The 22891-nt window shown below is 35.3% G+C and overlaps 1 protein-coding gene across 3 annotated transcripts in view; it reads left to right on the top strand.

Moving 5' to 3' along the window:
* Positions 1-11786: 11786 nt before the first annotated feature.
* Positions 11787-22891, top strand: part of LOC145994797 (cell division cycle and apoptosis regulator protein 1-like) — a 69202-nt gene continuing 58097 nt past the window's right edge. The window contains exons 1-5 of one of the 3 annotated variants that reach the window (XM_083131096.1): positions 11787-12017; positions 17460-17531; positions 18294-18445; positions 19295-19330; positions 19769-19849. In XM_083131096.1, coding sequence (XP_082987222.1) covers positions 17480-17531; positions 18294-18445; positions 19295-19330; positions 19769-19849 — 321 coding nt within the window. In that variant the 5' untranslated portion in view covers positions 11787-12017; positions 17460-17479. Of the gene's footprint in view, positions 12097-17459; positions 17532-18293; positions 18446-19294; positions 19331-19765; positions 19850-22891 lie in introns of all 3 variants that reach the window. The other 2 variants (XM_083131095.1, XM_083131094.1) reach the window with 2 other exon arrangements.

The raw sequence follows: 22891 nt of genomic DNA, 5'->3' as shown, positions 1-22891 counted from the left end.
TTTGGTTGAAAAAAATTGTTACAGAAAACACACATTCATTTATTTGGAACGGCATTTTAATACAATTTTGCAAGCATCAAACGCATTACTTTAACCTGGTTTTATTTTCTGTATCCGCATGCACTCAAATCCTACATACGAAATTACAGTGAAACTGCTAATGCTAATATCAATATACAACATTTTCGGAACACACACGAAAATGACCATCTAATATTCATTTCTACACATATATTTACAAACGTTGCTTTATTTATTGCCGTTCCTGGGATAATTAACAAATCCGCCTTTTTTTTGCTGTTATTTGGTAATGCAAAACATGCAGCAAACTTTCGCAATTTGCAACAGCTGATCGAGACTTTGCCATTTTATCAACTATAAAAGTGTAAACACAGATTATACTAGGTGCTGCACGTATCTGTTGGCTGCACAGTGTACTGCTTTTCCATGTTTACCTGGCACTTAACGCGTTAGGCGGAGCCCCGACCGCCACTTACAGTACACGGGACTTTAAGTGCTAGGTAACGTTAGGCGGACATTGAACAACCGCAAAATGGTGTTAAGTGGGGGATAAGACGTTAAGCGGAGATGGTGCAACCGGCCCTATGCTGCCAAAAAAGTGAAAAATATATAGACGTTGGTATATACACAAACTGCAAGCAATGTTTCGTTGCTGGAAAACATATTCGATCTATTACAAAGGAGAAATACACATCTGCATAATGAAGCAAATAAATTAAAGATTACAAGAAACCTCTTTCAACCGCTTTAACCAAATAAAAAAGTTCAAAATCTAGAACGTAACCTAACCGACAGTACTACAAGAGAAGTCATCAATATCTTGAAAATGTGTTCAACTAGTGCGAAGTACGTAGTGAGCCTAACTGATTTGTTAAGTACATTTTATGTAAGTCGGATTTATAATCTAATAGAAATAAGAAATCAGGCTAGACTTAGGTGGTTAAATAACTCTGATGTATAATAGAAGAAAGCGAGAAGTTAACCACACGTTTAGAAGTAAAAAAAGAGATTACTTGAAAAGCAAAATTAACGAAATTGAAACAAACAGCAAAAATAAAAATATCAGAGATTTATATAAAGGTGTAAATGAGTTTAGAAAGGGGTGGCAACCTAAAGTAAACTTGGTAGAAGATAAAGATGGTGATTTTCTATATATATATATAATCTTGTGTAGTAGTAGTTGTGCGTTTGTGTTTTTTCTTGCGTGGTGGTTGTTATGTGTTTGTGTGTCTTGTGCAGTAGTTGTGCTGTGTAGTGTGTTTGGGTTTGTCTTGTGTAGTAGTTGTGGTGCCTAGTAGTCTAATGTGTTTCTGTTTGTCTTGTGTAGTATCGGTGGTGTGTATGTATGTGTCTTGTGTTGTAGTTGTGCTGTCTAGTATGTTTGTGTAGTAGTTGTGCTGTCTAGTATGTTTGTTTTGTCTTGCGTAATAGTTGTGCTGTCTAATTTGTTTGTGTTTGTCTTGTGTAGTACTTGTGGTGTGTTTGTGTTTATATTTTGTTACAGTTGTGATGTGTTTGTGTGTGTCTTGTGTAGTAGTTGTGCTGTCTAATGTGTTTGTGTTCGTCTTGTGTAGTAATTGTGCTGTCTAATGTGTTTGTGTTTTTCTTGTGTAGTAGTTCCTCCATTCATATTGGGGGTTAGGCGTAGAGCTGACAACTCTGCACTGTAAAAATACATGTCAAGAAACAACAATATAAGGCCATGGATGTTCCCAAGGTAAAATATTCCGGAGGTAAAATAGTCCCCCGTTCGGATCTCCGGGTGGGGACTACTTTGGGAGGTCCCTGGACTAAGGATAAGATCTACGTTAGGAATAAGAAAAATATTAAATTAGGCACCTGGAATGTTCTGAGCCTTTACCGGCCTGGGGCATTTCAGTGTACAGTTAATGAGATAGTCAAGTATAAATTAGATGTAGTAGCTGTCCAGGAAGTTAGGTGGCCAGGAGAAGGGAATTGTAAAACTAAAAATTATACCTTTTTCTATGGTGGTACTGAAAATCATAATTTTGGAACAGGCTTTTTTATAAATAATAGAATTATCTCGGCTCTTAAAACAGTAGAATTTATTAATGATAGGATATCATATGCAGTTTTACAGGGTAGGTGGTGTAAAATTATTTTAATAAACATACATGCACCAACGGAAGATAAAGATGATAATACTAAAGATGATTTTTATACAGAGTTAGAACAGGTCTTTGATAAATTTTCTCAGTATGATATGAAAATTCTGTTAGGTGACTGTAATGCACAAATTGGCAAAGAAGAGACATTTAAACCCACGATTGGTAAAGAAAGTCTTCATGAATTAAGTAATGATAATGGTATAAGATTGATTACTTTTGCAACCTCAAAGAATTTAATTGTGAAAAGTACCACTTTTGAACATAAAGATATCCATAAATATACCTGGTCTTCTCCAGATGGTAAAACTCATAATCAGATAGATCATATTCTCATTGATAAGAGAAGGCATACTAGTATAATTGACGTTCGTACACATAGAGGTGCTGACTGTGCCAGTGACAATTATTTAGTAATTGCTAAATTAAGAGAAAGACTCTCAGTGATAAATCATAAGCAACAAAATCTGAAAGTTCTAAAATTTGATACAGGAAAGTTTACTGATGAAAGAATTAAGAAAGATTACCAAATTAAACTGTCAAATAGATTTGATGTGTTGCAGGATTTAAATGATGATGAAAATATAAATGAAACAGACGTAAATAAGAATTGGAAGCACATACGTAATGCAATAGAATCAGCAGCTAAAGAAAGTATAGGATACCATAAACCGAGAAAAAGTAAGCCATGGTTTGATAATGAATGTCATAATCTAATAGAAATAAGAAATCAGGCTAGACTTAGGGCCGGTTGCACCATCTCCGCTTAACGTCTTATCCCCCACTTAACACCATTTTGCGGTTGTTCAATGTCCGCCTAACGTTACCTACCACTTAAAGTCCCGTGTAACGTAAGTGGCGGTCGGGGTTCCGCCTAACGCGTTAAGTGCCAGGTAAACATGGAAAAGCAGTACACTGTGCAGCCAACAGATACGTGCAGCACCTAGTATAATCTGTGTTTACACTTCTATAGTTGATAAAATGGCAAAGTCTCGATCAGCTGTTGCAAATTGCGAAAGTTTGCTGCATGTTTTGCATTACCAAATAACAGCAAAAAAAGGCGGATTTGTTAATTATCCCAGGAACGGCAATAAATAAAGCAACGTTTGTAAATATATGTGTAGAAATGAATATTAGATGGTCATTTTCGTGTGTGTTCCGAAAATGTTGTATATTGATATTAGCATTAGCAGTTTCACTGTAATTTCGTATGTAGGATTTGAGTGCATGCGGATACAGAAAATAAAACCAGGTTAAAGTAATGCGTTTGATGCTAGCAAAATTGTATTAAAATGCCGTTCCAAATAAATGAATGTGTGTTTGCTGTAACAATTTTTTTCAACAAAACGCAATATACGAAATGTACACCATGCATCAGTTACTTTTTCGCAATCCTGGTAATTTGTAATCTTTAAGATTAAAACACGTGTAATATTATTAGAGTCACTTCCGTCGCCATTGGTGTGAATGTAACATTGCAAATAAACAAGTAATGTGTTGTTTCCGAATAACAACTGGCAAAGAATGCACGTATAATATTTAGCAGTAGCTACTCTTACCGTCCAGTTCATACATATGTACGTACAAGGAACAATTTCCGAATGGTGGTGTGTTTTTAAACACACACATTTACAATAATAACCTTGCAATAAACTACATACCTAGTAGTACATAAGACGTAATACCAATCTTTTAAGAAATGTATACATTGTATATGTGTGATTTTGTAGGTTAACTTCCAAAATTGGCAAAAAAAAAAAGTTTACTGGTAACAAGCATCCTTACGATGTTGACATGCATGTACAAGGAACAATTTCCTACTGGTTTTGTACCTAACCTAACTATCCCTACCCTAATATTCATGGGAGAGCATAAGACGTAAATGCCAAAGTTTTTTTCGGTATTTACTACTTAGAGGAAACGTTTTATGCGAAGTAACATATTTTTCATTACATTGTGCGAGATTTTGTACTTTAACTTTAAAACTGGCAAAGAATAATAATAATAGAGACAGGTACAGCAGTATCTTTACGGCGTTGATACGCATATACAAGGAACAATTTCCGAATGGTGTTACGTTTCGTAGATACAAAGAAAATGCAGCATTGTAATAAACCTTGCACGAATCTACATGCCTGAAGATGCATAAAACGTGCACTCAAGTTTTTTCTGTTTTGTTTTTTTAACATTCATATGCAATACACATGATCTTGTATTTGATTTTTCAAAATAACTGGCCTAAAAAGACGAGCGGCTAGGGGCAGCATTAGCACCTTGGGAAATACATGCTAACAACACCAAACCTGGCCTGCCTAACCTATCCACGTAGGCATATAATAGCATAAATAAGCATGTAAATAGGTTTGGCAAATTATAATTTGTTTATTTAAGCTATTATATACGTACATACGTGGATAGGTTAGGCAGGCCATGTTTGGTGTTCTTAGCATGTATTACCCAAGGTGCTAATACTGTCCCTATCTGCTCGTCTAAAAAGGAACACAGCTTGTACGTATATACAATGTATATTTTCCTGGTGAATATTACTGTTTTTTGTAAAGAAATATATACGTTCTTGCATTGCACTAGCATGTAACGTTGCACGAAACTAACTATCTGAAAGTATATACAGCCTGGAGTTTCTTTTTTTTTCTTAATAAGAACAAAACATGCGTACATACAGTACTACGGTACTTTACATTACTATTTGATTCTTCCTTTTGTGCTAAGATGAAATAATTCCCAAAATGTACCTTGTACATGGAACCGTTGATTAACGATTTTTTTTGTGCTATTCGAATTTTTTTTTAATACAAAAATTTAATTTTCATCTGCATCGTTAACCAACTTTCACAAAAGCTGCATTATAAATAAAGAAGAAACCTATAAGATGGTCAACGTTGATAATACTAATCCTCGCTATTCGCTAAAGAAGGGGTTACGGATTGATAAATTATTAACAGAAACGAATGATAAATTCCGTATATTTACACAAACTCAGATATGTCAGCCTTGCACTAAAAATTGAATAAATGTAACTTGCATTTGTTACGACTTCGTAAAATTTTGGTCACTGTTTAGTAGTGTTTAATATTTTTAAAAAAGTGACCGTATGTCTTACTGAAAGATAAGACGAGGAATATTCTTTTTTGCAGTATGTTAATTGGAGTACGTGAAAAATAAATTGAAAATTTTGTAAGCTTCCCACTACTTCGAAAGATTACGGGTTATATTGTATCATTTAACATACATTTGATATTATATGAGAGTACGACACATGCATTACCTACTTCTATCAGCTGTTTCATTTTATTGCAATAAATATTTAGATTTTTAAACATATTTCAGTTGAAAAAGCATCCATTTGGAATTGACAAGCAGATATTAGCACGTAAACAAACAAAACACAATCGAAAACTCAACTTTCTCCAGTTTCTGTTGCCAGGTCGTACAGCAAGCAGGAGAAAGTTCCACCTTACAAGGCCGAGGATAAAAATGCTTGGTGCAACCCACCGCCGCCTAAATCTCCCGCCTGTCGTTATCCAACACTTTGTAAAGTGGCAGATTAAGTGGCGATGGTGCAACCGGCCCTTAGGTGGTTAAATAACTCTGATGATACAAATCTAAACAATTATAATAGAATAAAGCGAGAAGTTAACCGCACGTTTAGAAGTAAAAAAAGAGATTACTTGAAAAGCAAAATTAACGAAATTGAAACAAACAGCAAAAATAAAAATATCAGAGATTTATATAAAGGTGTAAATGAGTTTAGAAAGGGGTGGCAACCTAAAGTAAACTTGATAAAAGATAAAGACGGTGATTTTCCAGCTGACCCAAGTGATATTCTAAATAGATGGAAGAACTACTTTAATGACCTTTTAAATGTCCATGTAGGAGATAACTCAGAAGTGAATGAAGTACACACAGCAGAACCTTTAGTCCCAGAACCTAACTTGACTGAAGTTAAAGATGCTATTAAAAGGCTAAAGAATAACAAAGCACCTGGCATTGATTTAATACCAGCTGAGTTAATTAAATATGGTGGAAATTCATTAATATATCAAATTCATAAATTAATTTGTTTAATATGGAAAAAAGAAGAAATCCCTCAACAGTGGAAAGAATCATAATTGTTCCTGTGTTTAAAAAAGGTGATAAAATGAACTGCAATAATTACCGTGGAATTTCTCTACTCTCAACAACATATAAAATATTATCTAACATTCTTTTAACAAGACTAACCCCATATGCTAATGAAATTATAGGTGATTATTAATGTGGATTTAAACGTAACAGATCAACTACAGATCAAATTTTTCACATCAGACAGACACTTGAAAAAAAGTGGGAATATAATCAAAATGTCCATCAGCTATTCATTGATTTTAAAAAAGCATATGATTCAAACGAGATAAACTATATAATATATTAGTAGAGTTTGGAATACCTAAGAAGCTTGTTAGTATGATAAAAGTATGCACCAGTGAAACAGAAAGTAAAATTCGTGTGGGTATTAATATGTCTGACAAATTTACAATTCATGATGGGTTAAAACAAGGAGATGCATTATCTCCATTGCTCTTTAATTTTGCCTTAGAATATGCTGTTAGGAAAGTAAAAGAAACTAAAGAAGGACTAAAATTAAATGGTGTGACTCAGTTGTTAGCATATGCAGATGATGTAGACTTACTGGGGGATGAAGTGAATACAATTAAGAATAATGCTAAAATATTTTTCAAAACTGCTAAAGAGATAGGTTTGGAAGTTAACAAAGAGAAAACTAAATTTATGCTTACAGGCCGAAACCAAGTGTTAGGTAATAATCAAAATCTAATTATTGATAACAACTCGTTTGAACCAGTTTCCAAATTCAAATACTACTTAGGAGTAATATTAACAAATGAAAATTATATTAAAGAGGAAATAAAAAGTAGGCTTAATTCAGGAAATGCATGTTACTTCTCTGTTCATAAACTTTTGTCTTCTCGTTTAATATCTAAGAAACTAGAAGTTAAAATATACAAAACAGTAATTTTGCTTGTAGTATTATATGGGTGTGAAACTTGGTCCCTTACATTGAAAGAGGAACATAAATTGAGAGTATTTGAAAATAAGATCCTTAGGAAAATATTTGGACCTAAAAGGGGTGAGGAGACAGGTGAGTGGAGAAGGTTACATAATTTAGAACTACATAATTTGTATTCAAGTCCAGATATTATTAGAATAATTAAATCAAGAAGACTTAGGTGGGCAGGCCATGTGGCACGAATGGGAGAGGAAAGAGGAGTTTACAGGATTCTTGTTGGGAAACTTGATGGTAAGAGACCTGTAGGAAGGCCAAGACGAAGATGGAGGGACAACGTTGAGATGGCCCTAAGGGAAATCGGTAGGGATGGAAAAGAGTATATAGATCTTGCTCAAGATAGGGACAGATGGAAGGCCTGTGTTGCTGCAGCCATGAACCTTCGGGTTTAAGAAGGCTAGAGAGTTAGTTAGTTAGTTAGGATTTATAATTATTAACAATTTCATTTAACACAGACCGATGTTGATTGTGATTTGTATGTTCACATTATTGTGAAAAACGTTGTCGAAAATGGGCATTTCGAAGATCGTGTACTAACTTTAACGCTATTCGAAATGAAATTCACTTAGTACATCTTCAATTAGAGTTACATAGCGTTGTATGCACGATGGTAAATATTGCATAAGTGAATATTACACCCATCATTAAAATGTTTGCAACTTTGTTCAATTTTGGTATTTCACAAATATATTGTGAATAATTTTGTACCCTTGTACTCAATATAAACCAATGGATGTTACATTATTTCTTTGTAGTACATTTCTGTCAAAAAGAGCAAGATCTAAGATTAGTGTAATGCAAGTTACTTCGTTAATGTACAAATGTGTGTCGCATATCAGCCTTGGAGTATATTTTCCGGTTATACAACTCAGACACACATGGGAATGGAAATGGAAAATCTGCGGACAAAGTCCTTTAACGAATAATAATTCGTACACTTGCACGGTCAATCATTTTGAGTTCATGTAACTTTTCTCCTTTATTGTTTAATTAAACTACGATATTTTCATCGATATTCTCAAAGAGTTTCATTTACCGTGTGACCATAAATCTATTTCTATAGGCTTGAATTAGAAGGTTAAGACATTTTTGTTTGATGTTCCTAGTACTCATCAAGTATTTCGAGTAGGTTAACTTAGTTAAATTAGTACTTGTACACTTTGACTCATCTTCTGCACGCGTTTGTATGTAAAGTTCTTAATACGAAAAAATACTTTTTCGAACTATGACAACGATAACTTGCAGCCAAATTTGAACCAGAGAAATTAAAAATATCTGCAAATTACAAACTGGAATTGCGTTTTCAAAGTCTGAAACTACTATCTTACAAACTATTTCATCATTCTTCCTCCACATAAAACTTTTCAAAAAAATTTTGCATGTGGAACTTTGATCCGTACGTAAATTATTGTACAGTAAATAAATATATGAAGAAGGTTGGGAATTCTTTCGAATTTAGAGTAAGTATCAAATGCAGAGTAAAATTTTATCTAGATTGTATATTGCTTCTTTCACTTGATAACTTCAAAAATAAAGTTACATTATGGTGAATGGTAAAGATTGTATTTTAAGTATATCAGTATAATTTTAATACTTTCTGATGTTATGTAAAATTTGAAATGTTCCTGGAAATGATTGCAACGTTCTGAATGAATAAGAAGGAACTATTTAGTCAGAAAACTAAATATTAGGCATTTGTACTTCGGTGTGTTAAATGTTGTAAATAGATTATACCGGACTACTATCGGATTAGAAATTACGGATATTCAAGTTTGGACTCCAATTAAAATTTAATCAGTAGAACCACATAAAAACGAGTTACATCAAAATTCAGCTTATTCAATTCTGTGTCAATCTATAGTTACCTATTTATTTTTTATTATGCCTTCTATTTTTATTATCGTGAGAACAAGATAGGATTATTTTTTAGTTTGGCAAACTATCGCTCTCTTTGAGATTCTATAAATAAAGAACGGGTGTTTTTTTATTTATAGATTATATATTATATAATTTATTTATTTATTATCCAAACTCTAATATCCATAATTTATAATCCGATAGTACTCCTGTGACGTTCTGTGAGCCCGTAGTACCTCGGAGGCCTCTGTCGATCTCCTTGGCGTAGTGCTTAGCACATCGCGCTTCGACGCCAGGGATCCCGGATTCGAATCCAATCGGGCAAGATATTGATTTGTCCTTAATGGGAAAATTGAGAATTTAGTAAATGTGATAGTATATGTGAAAACAAATATTGATTGATTGATTGATTTGCTTCATTTTACTTCGCTTCTTGTGCCACTTTTGGCTAATTTGCGAAGATAGGGATGAGTGATGAAATGATGAATGAACACTCACAAACATCCATTCCCAAGCCAGAATTAGAACCCAAATCTCTGGCGTTGAAGTGCGATGTGCTAACCACTACGCCAAGGAGGCCGACTTGTGGAAACAAAGAAAGAGATCCTCTTATGGGTTTTCCTTTCATATTTAAAAAAAGACAGAAAAGCAAAAATAAACCAAATCTGTCAATCAATTCTTCCTTTGTAACTCTTTCACTATGCAATTCTTCTTTAGCATGCAGCGTTTCTTATTAAAATCATAATACGATTTATGAAATGATGAAATCTGAAATTCTAATTAGAACACGGACAACATTCTTTGTAATATATCGATCATGTTTCAGAAAAATGAATTTTTACAATACTTTTGCATGTGCAATTTTCCCCTCTTTTAAAAGTAGGGTGTTTTAATTATGTTACTAATCATTAAAGGAATACCTCAATACCATCCCGAAGTATGATAATTAATATTTACCCCTCAAAGTAATGAAACACTTTCCCTCTCTGAAACTCGCATAGAAATGATAGCGGCCGTTTGCTTCTGCCAAGCCCCGAACGAACATAACCGAAGGGGCACCAAGCATAACCGATCCTCCCACATGAGTCACGCGTTCGTGCATGATCGACAATTTTCGGATGGCGCTACCTTATAGTATATTAAGTTACCTTGATATAAGGGTATGTCTAATTGATAAACTCACAGATTGTCTTCACATGGCCAAACTTTGCTCTGATTGGCTGTTCCAAAGAATCCAGTCGAGGAAAGCTAGTAGCGATTAGAACATGTCCTATTCCTCAAAACCAGTCAAGCAGTCATCCAGGCGGCCATGATTTCTACCTAAAAAGTCAGTTCAGCGCCAAGTAGGGCACTCCTACTAGAAATCCAGTTCCGTGTGATAGGGGCTTAAGAAAAAGCAACGCTAGAATTATGCTAGAATATAAAGCCCCTATCACACGGAACTGGATTTCTAGTTAGTTGGCGATGAACTAACTTTCTGGGTAGCAATCATGGCCGCCTGGCTGACTGCTTGACTGGTTTTGAGGAATAGGACATGTTCTAATTGCTACTAACTTCTTCGACTAGATTCTGTGGAACAGCCAATCAGAGCAAAGTTTGGCCATGTGAAGATATTCTGTGAGTTTGTAAAGTAGCCTTTTTTTGTCTGTGGCTTCCGAGTGCATACAACACGAAAGGCAAGTTTACAATTGAAAAAGCTAAAATATTCTTCCATACGTGTATAGTAAACGTTGTAAAGTACGTATTTTATCAGCGCCGTTCTTCTCTACCTAAAACCATTTAATGCGATGAGATATTCCTCTCGTTTGGATAGTTATCGTATTTTAAAAGTGTGAAGTGATACGTTGTTTACATCTCGCGCGGCCGCCATTATGGAAACGAAAGACTATCGACAAGTACGGTATAACAAGTACCGTGTGAGGCGAAAACTAGCAAATGGGTAGTCAGTCCAGCATCAACTTGAGCATTCCTACTAGAAATCTAGTTCCGTGTGATAGGGGCTTAAGAGTAGTAATCTATGTAAGCTAGAATCGATGTAAAAAAAATAGCAAAATATACAAGTATCTTTTCTATTATTCTGTACCGTACAGTGGACACGCAAGAGGAGTGCTGGATCCCGATAAGTGGTTAAATTTCGATATTTTCTGCACCTGCACTAGTGTGTGCAATTTCTTGAGATTAACAATTTTTATTTTAGAGGAATACAAAATAATCACTTGATGGTGAAGTAGTATGTAGAGTTCGAGATTTTCTTCCTCTCGGTAAATTTCGAAAATTTCCGAAAATATTTCGTCCCGCACGTCACACCCCAGCCCTGTAAAATATGATGGATGTGGCTACAGACCAAAACCGTGTATATAATTACCAGTGAACTATTCGCTGTATAGTAAAGGAAAGCATTGATGAACGGGGATCCAACCAGCTTTCGCCGGGGTCTCCCTTATCGCACAACATTTGAGCAACTTTGTGTTCTTACGTCACGGGAAAGCCTTGTAATTTTAGGCTAAGTGCCTGAATCGTTAGGTTAGATTAGCTAGGTTTAATTCTCTTAGCATAGATAATAATTGTATTTATGCTAATAGAACTAAACCTAACAGACCTAACCTACCAACGTAGGTGTTCTTCGGGTGACGTCAGAACGAAACATTGCTCCAGTGTTGTGCGATAAGGGAGACCCCTTTCGCTGAGCTATCCACGAATTTTGTTCTGGTCAGGGGAGACGTGATGGTGGCGGTAGCCATGTTAACAAGTGTTGTATCATTGTAATTTATTGCCGTGTCTGTGATATTGATGTGTGATTGTAAATATTTGATTCAAGTAGGACGACAAGTGCTTGCCGACAAATGTCTGGATGGACAATGCGGCCCAAGAAAACATTTATGTTTCGCAATCTAATGGATAGCTAGCTGAAAATTGATGCAAAAAATAGGGTGAGCTATTGTGTGTATTATTATTTTTTGAAAAAAAAACAAGACCACACGAAATTTGACAAGTTGACGTTGCGTTCTGGTAAGTTATGCACTTTAATAATTCCATCTTGAGATGATATTATTAGGGAATGTAATAGTACTAACAGGTTTTCTCCATTGAGTAATTACACGGACAATTGTTATGTTTGTTTATTAACCCTTTCGTACAGACGCCAAATTTTCTCGTGTTAGTACTGTGTAGTGGCCTTTCAGACCGATGACATAAAATCTTATACAATTTTGTGCATGGAAATTGTGAAGATACAGAATTGGGTAACACTTTACTATACCGGAGACGGATTTCTTCAAATTTACAGGAGAAAGTACTTACGCAAATCATTTTCTGTAGCGTTGTTGATGTTCGGGAATGTAGTTTTGATCCATTTTAATGCGAATGCATGTGGTTTTCTACAAAAATCTATTTCGGACGCGCTATTGCTGCTGCTACAACATGACGTGTTGAGGATGCGTCGTGAAGTTGTTGCCGGGTGTGGAAGATGCCGTGGAATTTGTAATTCCGATGTTGTCCGTATATGCTAAATTGAAGGAAAGGTGTGCTAATGGAACCTAACCTAACAGGCCTAACCTAACCTAGTAGGCATACCTCGTCCCCGTGATGGTTTGTGGTGCTATCGTATGTAAGAAATAGACATTATTTTCGTTAGAAATCCATTATTTCACCTAAAGAAATGTTCTGCAACGCAGAATAGTACGTTAGCAATGTAAAAAATTGCTAAATAAATCATTGATAGGTGTCTCCGGTATAGTAAAGTAGTACCCAGAATTGTTAGTATGTAGTTAATACATAAATCAAAACAAGCAGATATTATGGTCTTATATACCCGTACATTGAGTATGGCATAGTGATTTGGGGGCCTCATTATAGTACTGAGAGAATACTTAAACTACAGAAGCGTGCTCTCAGAATAATGTATAAATTGGGTTACAATTCACCATGTAGGCAGATATTCAAAGAAAAAGGCATAATGACTGTCTATTTCTTATATGTATACAAGAACATCTTATATGTCCTAAGTACTGCTCAAATTATAAAAAATAAACGTAAATATGTGATATCGCACGAACGGATTTCTTCAAATTTACAGGAGAAACTACTTACTGAAATCAGTTTCTTTACAATTGTCGAAGTTCTTCGAGGTATTTTCTTTCGCGCAAACTGAAAACTTCACCATAGAATGCTGCAGAACAAGAAATAATCACTTTTTATGTAAGGAACTTGCATCTTCTGTAAAGCGACAACATTATGCCGTTGTTTCCATTGTGTACCTGCAGATGGCGCAAGCGTCGAAAGTCATGCGGTCTCACCAGAATTTTTTTTCTTCTAACTGCTTACCTAACCCAACTTTGCCGGAAATGGTCCTTGGGGCTATCCGTCAATGGTTCGTGGGGCTATCCGTCAATGGTTTGTGATGACATAATGAACACGAAAGTAGGTATTTTTTGGTGAAAAAGGTTGAAACACTGCATACCCACTCCAAATTGACAAAACACAAGCACGACGCGCGATGATCCATGACGAGTGCACACCATATTGTCTGTTACCCAAGCGGAACAAGGAAGACAAATAATGACTCATAATATGAAAAGTTGACACTATTTTATGGAAAAAGACATAAGTTCACCTTAAAGAATCTTCCGCAATGCAGAATAGGTAAGTATCAATGCTAAAATTAACAAAATAAACGAGTGAGAGGTGTTCGGGCGATATCACATAATTACCAAAATAAAGAAGTACATAGGTATTATACCCAGGTGCTTGCAGTCTCTTATCACTCCTTGCTTTCGTTTTGAAGCCAGTTGGTGGAGCTTAAGTTTGTCTGTGTAAGATGGCCACATCTACTTCAACCAATGACTTAACAGACAGAAGAACATCGCATCGGCTGCTGCAAACATATGCATGCTGGAAGGAGAATGGAAGTAAGCTCCAACTAGAAACAAAAACTCGTGGTTTACTTTACACTTAAATACTACAAAACAAACTATAAGTAGCTTTATTTGCTTCTGGAATATTATTCCTTCAGGTTTTCTGTCGCTTCTGTTCCTACAGCCGTGTGTTGAGCAGGCACCATTGCTTACTAAATATTATTCAAAAGTACACATGCTTTCTTACGGCATCTTCGAATGTTTTGGTCTGACTTCTCCGGTTCTGTCATGTGACCGGCTTCAGGAAAATTGCGGTAGGCCTAATCCTCCATACCTCCATGATAATACCAGACAAAAAGCAGATTTTCACAGGAAAACATTGAAACTTAACGTAACCAAGTCAGCTCTGACAAATGCAGGTACCATATTCTATAATAAATTACAAAATGAATTCAAATCAAAGCTATAAAATATATTTATTACTACTTTGATCTAGTCAAAACACCTATAACTCATTTATTTCATCCTTTTTAACATTGCTGCTTACTTATTCTGCATTCCGGAACATTCTATAAGGTGTAATTATGAATTTCTCACGAAAATAATTTCAATATTTCATATTACAATTAATTATTGATGTTCCTTTTTTTCGCTTCCGTGAGACACAATATTAATTTTCTATTTTTCCCCGTGTTTGAAATTTTGCTAATACCTAAAATTTGGGGTTGTATAACCATTGACGGATAGCCCCACAAACCATTCACGGTTAGATTAGGTTAGGCAAGCATAGCTAATATTTGGGGTCACATCATCTTCTTGAAAAAAAACACAGGGTGGTTGGAAACAGTGACGCACGAAACATCCGGTTCTCTTAGAGGAATTACATGGAAGGAACGGCAATTGGGATATTTTTATACATATAAACATGAATTATCGCAGGAAACTTTCCGTATCCGGAAAACGCCTGAAACTCGCTATTTATGTCACTTTCCATATTCCTACTTACGTATTCTGCATTAAGAAACATTGCTGAAGTTGGCATTTCGCTTTTTTCACGGAAATCTATATTTTCAACATATGAAGTAAGTTTTGTTTGTTTCATTTTCCCATCGGTAACACACTAAATGGCGGTCACAGTAGTCGGCATGCAGTGTTTCCACCCCACTCCATCCAAAAATACCTACGTAGCCCCACAAACCATTGACGCATAGCCCCACGAACCATTTCCAGTAAGGTTGGGTCACGTTTAGGTGAGAATAGTTAATAATTGGTTTAGAAAAAAAAATGCGTAGCCCCACACACCATTTGTAGAAACGTACCTTCTTCAATTACAAAAACACATGTTTGGAAACACTGTCCAGGATTACGTCATCACACACAGGCAACATCCGGCTGGAAGATAATGGATGCAAGAGCTTTCATGCATCGGTCACACATTTATATCGAAAAATACATGATTTACCGGCAAAATTCAATGAACGATGCGAGAAAACTCTTCCCCAACTTCCACAAGTCTATAGAAACTGCATTAGGTAAGTAATTTCTCCTGTAAATTTTAAGAAATCCATTTTCTGGGTATGCAGAAAGTTTACCTTTATTGCTAAAGAAGATGAAATGATGACAGAAAATACATTCGGGAACTTCAACAATGCTACAGAAAGTGTTTTGCGTAAGTAGTTTCTTCTGTAAGAATGAAGAAATCCATTTTGACTAGTTCAAAGTGTTACCCTCACTTCAAAGTTATGTATGATAACATTTTTTAATATTATTTTTTCATATTTTTTTTTACAAGCTGTGAAATAATTTTGATGCATTCTAACATGTGTAATTACTAGAAATGTTAAAATCTTGTAATAGTGTGTTGATATATGTAATTGTAAATTAATTGATCTGTTCAACATCATGTACTATGATCTAATGAATGGAAAATGAATGAATGAACATCATTAAAACAAAAATAAAGAATACATTGTTCAGTACATTGACATTACAGGCAGAGAGGCTCCATGTGCCTCTTTTCAAAATTACTACCTTGCTAATTCTGACTTTAATAACAAAATGTTCACGTGAGAGTGCTACCCATCTGGCAGGAGCCCAAATGACATAAAACACACAGAAACAACACATGCTGATGTGTTAGCTTTTGAATTTTGATTTGATTTGGTTGTATTATGTATAGGGTATGGTGTATGAGACCATACCTTACATTTTACCATCTTTTTTGGCATTTTTAATTTGAAACAACAATTGTTTTGCTATTTGCTGGTGTTTAGAGAACTCGAACAATTTGTTTAAATGTACATTTTTTCTGTACTTTCTAAAGAAAGATGTGCGTAACATCTTTCCTGACAACCTTTGCTGCCTGGAATAGGTCTAATGGTTTGTGTGATGTGTGTGTGTTTAATTTTTTTTTTATTCCTTTTTTGCAAAGGTTGTTTGTTTATGCAGCAAGGTTCAGTAGCTCTTTCTAAAATTAATTGTTTGGAAATTACTGTGGTCAGCAAGTTGGTTAGGTTAAAATTCTATCTGTTATAGTAATACTTTTTATTTTCCCATCCTTTACCATTTTGGTACTTTAGTATTATACGGACTACCTACCTCATTTCAGACAGTCTTTTTTTTCTGAGGTTAGGTTATTGAATGCCTTTTTCATTTCTTTACCTAACCTCCGAAAATAGTCGGTCTGAAATGAGGTAGTCCGTATAATACTAAAGTACCACAATTTCATTTAAGTGATTTAGCATGCAAGTATGTTGCAATTGGTGAAATAACGTGGGAATTCCATTTAAAAAATTAAAATTGAACATTCAATAGTGAGAAAGAAAGATTTTGATAGTGACTTAACAACACGTTATGTTTACAGGTAAAAATTCAGGTGGTGTTGTGGATCTCATATACTTAAACATGCTACAAGAAGCATTGATATAAAATCATTATTCTATTTCTAGTTTGTATTTTATGATCTGTTGTATTTCTAGTTTGTATTTTATGAGCTCTTCTATTTCTAGTTTGTATTTTATGAGCTGGGCAAGTATAAATTTGTGAGTAATTGTGTCAAATTTACAACTGAGATAAAGAAATTGTAGAAATAGCAAGGGAATCCCAACCAACTTCAAATGTATAAGTAAGAACATGGTAAGCATGTAGGAGCATACTTAAAAGCATTTAAGAACAGGGTTAAGAAAAAAAAGTACACAAACAGAAAACCTGCAAAACATGTACAGAATTCAATTCGTGTAGAAAACTCATGTGTATTATGATAATATTGGAATCATGCAGTCAGCTCTTGAGTTCTTGGTTTCAAACTGCACTTCATATTATTAGTAACAAAACTAGCCCATATTATCAAGAAAACTATTTGTAATTAAAAGAAATCTGAATTTCCAGAGAATAAACATTTAATGGTACTGTATGTATCCTTTGTTGTTGGCAAATCTTAAATTTTTGTATTATGGACTTGATATCACTAACATAATACTGTATTTTGACGCAATGTAAATATATTTTTCTTCATTCTAGATATTAAGAAGTAAGTCATCATGTCACAATTTGGAACAGTTGCCAAAAATCCTCCTTGGGTTAGAAATGCAGGTAAGTTTTCAGTTTTATTTGGGAACTAGATATTTTAAGAGATCTGTAAGAAAATTACTTAATTTGTGTTATTTCTTCTGTAGTTTATAGCTGTTACAAGCATAAAAACACAGTTTTTGTTGTGACGTTTCAGGAGAACACATGCCTCCTTCACTCGACATTTATTTTTAGTTTGGAATCTAAAAGGAAGCATGTGTTCTCCTGAAATGTCACAACAAAATTTGTGTTTTTATGCTTGTAACAGCTGTAATCCACAGGAGAAATAATTCTACAATGCAAGCAATGCATACTTACAAGGACAAATGAATTTATGTTGTCTGGGATGTATTCGTAATGCACTAAAATGATCACCAACAGTCATCAAATATCATCCAAAGTATTACTGTTGAATATTTTTGATAATTTGAAAATAAAAATTTGCCTGCAGGTATGATGCAGGGCAATAAAATATGTATGAGCATGTGAAAGGTGAAGCAATTATATGTGCAGCTTAGGAGTAAAACCTGGTTAGCCTTAAATGGAACCAAGGAAAAACACAAGTGAAAGCTTGTCCACTGTGTTGTGGTGTATGGATCACCCAATTGTTTCCGTTCATTCTTGTGCAGCAACTGGATCCAGTGTTAACTGAGTATGGGTTATCAAGTTTTACCTCTTAGCTACCAAATATAAACAGAAGGCACATCTAAAGAAAAGTTTGTGTAATGTTGGTGACATATTCTTATGAACATGTGTGATTTTTCTTTCCTTTTTTTTTTTAAATAGGCCAGCCCATTACTCCAGCTGTGAACCAACCTGCTCCCCTCACCTCGCAAATCATGGGTCAAACAACATTGGCACCTGGCTTAACAAATCCATCAGTAGTTCCTTTTCAGCAGCCTCAACAGGTGTATCAGCCTGCGGTAGGAATACAGCAGGTAGGAAGATGTTCTTTTCTTGGATGTAGTTACGAACAAAAATATAATTGGTTAACATGTAGAAAATAGTCCCCAGTTTGGGCAAGGTTGTTTCATCAATTTCACCTCATCATGCCGTGATTAGCCAAATAAGTCAGTTTGATGATAGCTGCTCCTAGGTTTGAATCACAGCCTGGCCATGTATGTTCTTTTTGAGTATCCCTTCATCAATTTCATAGTTAGCGAAAAGTGGCATAAAAGCAAAGTAAAACATACCGAATCACAATCAAATCAATGAGGATAGATGGTAATGGTAGGTAGTAGTTTCAAAAGTTGTCAGTAGGTGGCAGTACACCACAGGTTGATAGTTAATAGGTGCTAGATATTTCCTGCTCATGTGCAGCTCAGTGTCGAAAATGACAACTGTAATCGAGGAGCGTACAGCCAACAAGCAGTGCACTGTTGTGTTGTACAAAGGACTTTTCTGCAGAGTGGCTGAAAAGGGCCAACATGGTCGTCTTGCTGAGAAAGTAGCATAAGCAAATGAGTGGAGAGTGGAAATGATCAGAGTTGATAGATGTGTAGCAATTGCAGTAGGATATTCTTCATTGTGATGTTTGAGTGCACAGTGGGTGCTAAGGTGATGAGGTTAAGCATGAGATCTGAATTCGTCCGAGACAACAGATTTTATGCTGTGGATAGTGAAAAATTGGAAGATTATAGAATAAATGCATCAATATCGGCGAGGATTATGTATCTGTAATACTAGTTTTGCAGTTTGTATGTTTTCTTTCTTGTTCTAACTATACAACTATGGTTGCAGTAAAGGAAACTTTTCAAGTTATATTGATATACATTTCTTATTTTCAGAATGCTGCATTGCCCCAGGGCACCATTATCTCTCAGGTAAGTCATTATATTTTGTATTAACATGTGTAAAGTGAGTTCAGTTCATTCTTGAGAGGCAGCGACACAAACATCCTATATAGCTATGAAACTCTGTGTGTGAAATGTGTGGAGAGTGTAGAAGTGCACAGTTGAAGACGAAAATGTACCAGAATTTTGTTTAAAATGTTAGTAGACAGTTCCCATTTCATCAGAAAACCCACCTTTGCCATGCAGTTTTTACACAGTGGAAAATTTGCAGGATACCTGTACACCACAGAAATTAGTTGGAATGCTCAGATGCTAGTAAAATATCTGATTAAATTCAAATGAATTCTCTAATTTTAATATCACTAATATACTTTGCATGTTAGGGTAAATCTTGCTTTGATTTTTTGCTTGCAAGTGCAATCCATTTGATCTTGGTGTTTTTAATTGTTAAACAATTTTTCGTAGCAGGGTATGGCTCTATCAACATCGCTGACAACAAGTATTGGGAATCCTGGTGTTGCCCTTCCCACTTCTCTTGCTACGACTCAGGTAAATATATAAATACATGCATGTTTACATAGTTACGTGAATCGCTTTAGGGGAAATTTCACACTGAAGCGACATGCAGCACATGTTGCTTGGGAACGATTCAATCAGTAGCAACATTTCACACTGTAGTGGCATGACAGGCATGCGCGTCTGATTTTGATTGGTGAAATCTCTATGCGACATGAGTCACTTGTCGCTTTGGTGTGAATTCTCTCTAAATGTAATGTAAAGAATGATCGGTTAAGAAAAATATTTCATTGGTAAGCCACATTGAAATTGTTATAAAATATTATACTCATTTTGATAATTCTTTCAACCCTGGGGTTGGTTTTAGGTCATATCTTTAGCGATTGGTTCAATATATCTTAGGCCTGCCAGTGTGAAGCTAACAGTGGTCCAAGTGGTAGGGCATCTGATTGCCACAGTAAAATTCAGGGTGGGGGATTTGAGGAGGGAATTTTTCAACATTGTCCCTGCATGAGTCACTCAAGCTCTAATGAGAAGCCTAAAGAAAAGTAACCTGTGCAGAACCGCATGTCATGTGTATTGTACTCACACATGGGAGAGGTATAGCTGAGGGGATAGAGGGGAAGATGAGTGAAGGCTTCTAGCTGAAAGTTCTTCTGTTTGTGATTGCTCTATGCCATGCGTGTTGGTGGGAGATGATTGCAGGAGTGTGGTGCTGATCATATCACCTCCACAAGTGGCTGAGACTGAATGTGTGTGGCCCTACTTTCACATCCCCTCATGTGACTTCATGGCATGCTACTATGTGCAGGGGGATAGATACCGGAAGACTTGTAAGGGTGAACCATGCAGATGATATATATATATATAGCTAAAAGTACAGAGCCACAGGCATGATGACAGATTGGGAACAAAGTTTTACATTTATTTTCCCTGGAATACCCAGACACAACATAGAGGTGTTCGCCATCTGGAGGGTGACCCTCATGAGGGCAACCCTCCCAGGTCTTTCAGAGGGTGAGATCAAGTCACAAGGTCATGTAGGGGGATTGCGATAGTGAAGGTAATTGTGAGATTGGAACATGAGAATGACTGAGGTTGATTAAATATTTCCATGCAATAAATGTTGAGGATCAGATCCTGGACCTGCCAGTATAGTTTTCCTCCTATTCTTCAGTCAAGTACTATTTTCATTAGCCCTTCACGTCTCAGGATAATGTCTACTATCCTACTTGTCATTCAATTTCTTTAACATTCTTTTCAGTCTGTGTATCTCAGAACATCTTTGATTGTTACTCTGTGTATCCACTTGATCTTCAACATTAATTGCCTGGAAATATTTATAAAATATTGTTAATAGCCAGGTTTGATTAAATGTATATTTTTTTCCATTGTGATAAATAATTTAGAAACTTGCCATTAGTGAATCTTTATTCATTAAAATGTGCTACATTTATCGTAGGAGAAGGCTTGAATGACATAAAAAAAATCTAAAAAATGACCTAAAATAATTTTTGCTCTTTAAATGAAAGCTTATTTTTTTAATTACCAGAGAGTAGTTAATAATTCAATAAAACTCATTGTTTGGTGGTTTAAAGTACCAAAGTAAAGGAAAATACACAATTACGTGCTAATGTATTTTTTTTATAATTTTTACTTCAAGGTTACATAAAATACACCATATTTTTTTTTCTGTACAAGTAATTCACCTCCTTTCAGAGTGTGCCTTGCACGATACAGTAGTCAGTCAGCATCTGAAAATATAGTTGTTCTTCGTGTGCATCAAATTATAATTTTGCATTGATGGTGTACTTATTAGGGAGTTTAAATATGTAAGTTATGCTAGCAAATGCATTTAACAACAAAGAGAAGAATGATAAATGATAAAAAATGACAATATAAACTGAAAAATTGCATAAAAGCCAAAACAAAGGCTAGAAAATTCAAAATATAATAAATGTTTCCTGGTTCTAACTGAAGGTAAACAAACTACTTTTGTCTTCAAGGCCGAGAGAAAAAAGATTACTTTTCCTTAACTTCCTAGCCCTAGTCATACACTCTCTCCTTCTGTAACTATATATAACAGTTGGGCTGAAAAGTTCGTAGGCTGACTCATAGATGGCGTTACTAGAATTAAATCCATGTGATTTTTATTTAGTACTAACCTTCAAAAGATACGTGTATAAATTTCACAGCTGCCGGATAATTAGTTCGTGAGATATAGCATTGTGAGTGAAGCAGCTTTTGTTATTGTGAAAAAATGGATAAAAAAGAATTTCGTGTGTTAATAAAGCATTGCTTTTTGGCGAAAAAAATACTGTTGAAGCCAAGGCTTGGCTTGATAAACATTATTCGGAAAATCAACCGTTGAGAAGTGGTTTGCTAAATTTAAACGAGGCGAAATGAGCATCGAAGACTATGCACGCAGTGGACGCCCCAAAGAGGCTGTTACCGACGAAAACATCAAAAAAGTCCACAAAATAATTTTAAATGATCGTAAAGTGAAGTTGATCGAGATAGCTGAGATTATTACATAGCGTTGTTGGAGCGTTTAAAGGATGAAATCACGATAAAACGGCCCCATTTGGAGAAGAAAAAAGTGCTGTTTCATCAAGACAATGCACCGTGTCACAAATCAATGAAAACAATGGCAAAATTATATGAATTAGACTACGAATTGCTTCCCCATCCACCATATTCTCCAGATCTGGCTCCCAGTGACTTTTTCCTGTTTGCAGACCTTAAAAGAATTCTCGCTGGAAAGAAATTTAGCACTGATGAAGAGGTAATCGTCGAAACTGAGGCCTATTTTGAGGCTAAAGAGAAATCGTACTATAAAAATGGCATCGAAAAATTGTATGACCGCTATAATCGTTGTATCGCCCTCAAAGGCAACTATATTGAATAATAAAATCGAATTTTGTCAAAAAAATATTTTTTACTATGTTAGCCTACGAACTTTTCAGCCCAACTGTTATATCTTACCTTGTTGGTATAAATTATTTTCTGGTTGAAGGGTAGTTTAAAGAAGCTGTTATAACCAGAAAGTAGGCATTAACAAGAAGCTAGCCTGAC

The sequence above is a fragment of the Lepisma saccharinum genome, chromosome 11, assembly GCF_977018435.1.
Source record: "Lepisma saccharinum chromosome 11, izLepSacc3.1, whole genome shotgun sequence".
In the NCBI taxonomy this organism is placed as follows: Eukaryota; Metazoa; Arthropoda; class Insecta; order Zygentoma; family Lepismatidae; genus Lepisma; species Lepisma saccharinum.
This window is presented reverse-complemented; position numbering and strand designations above follow the sequence as displayed.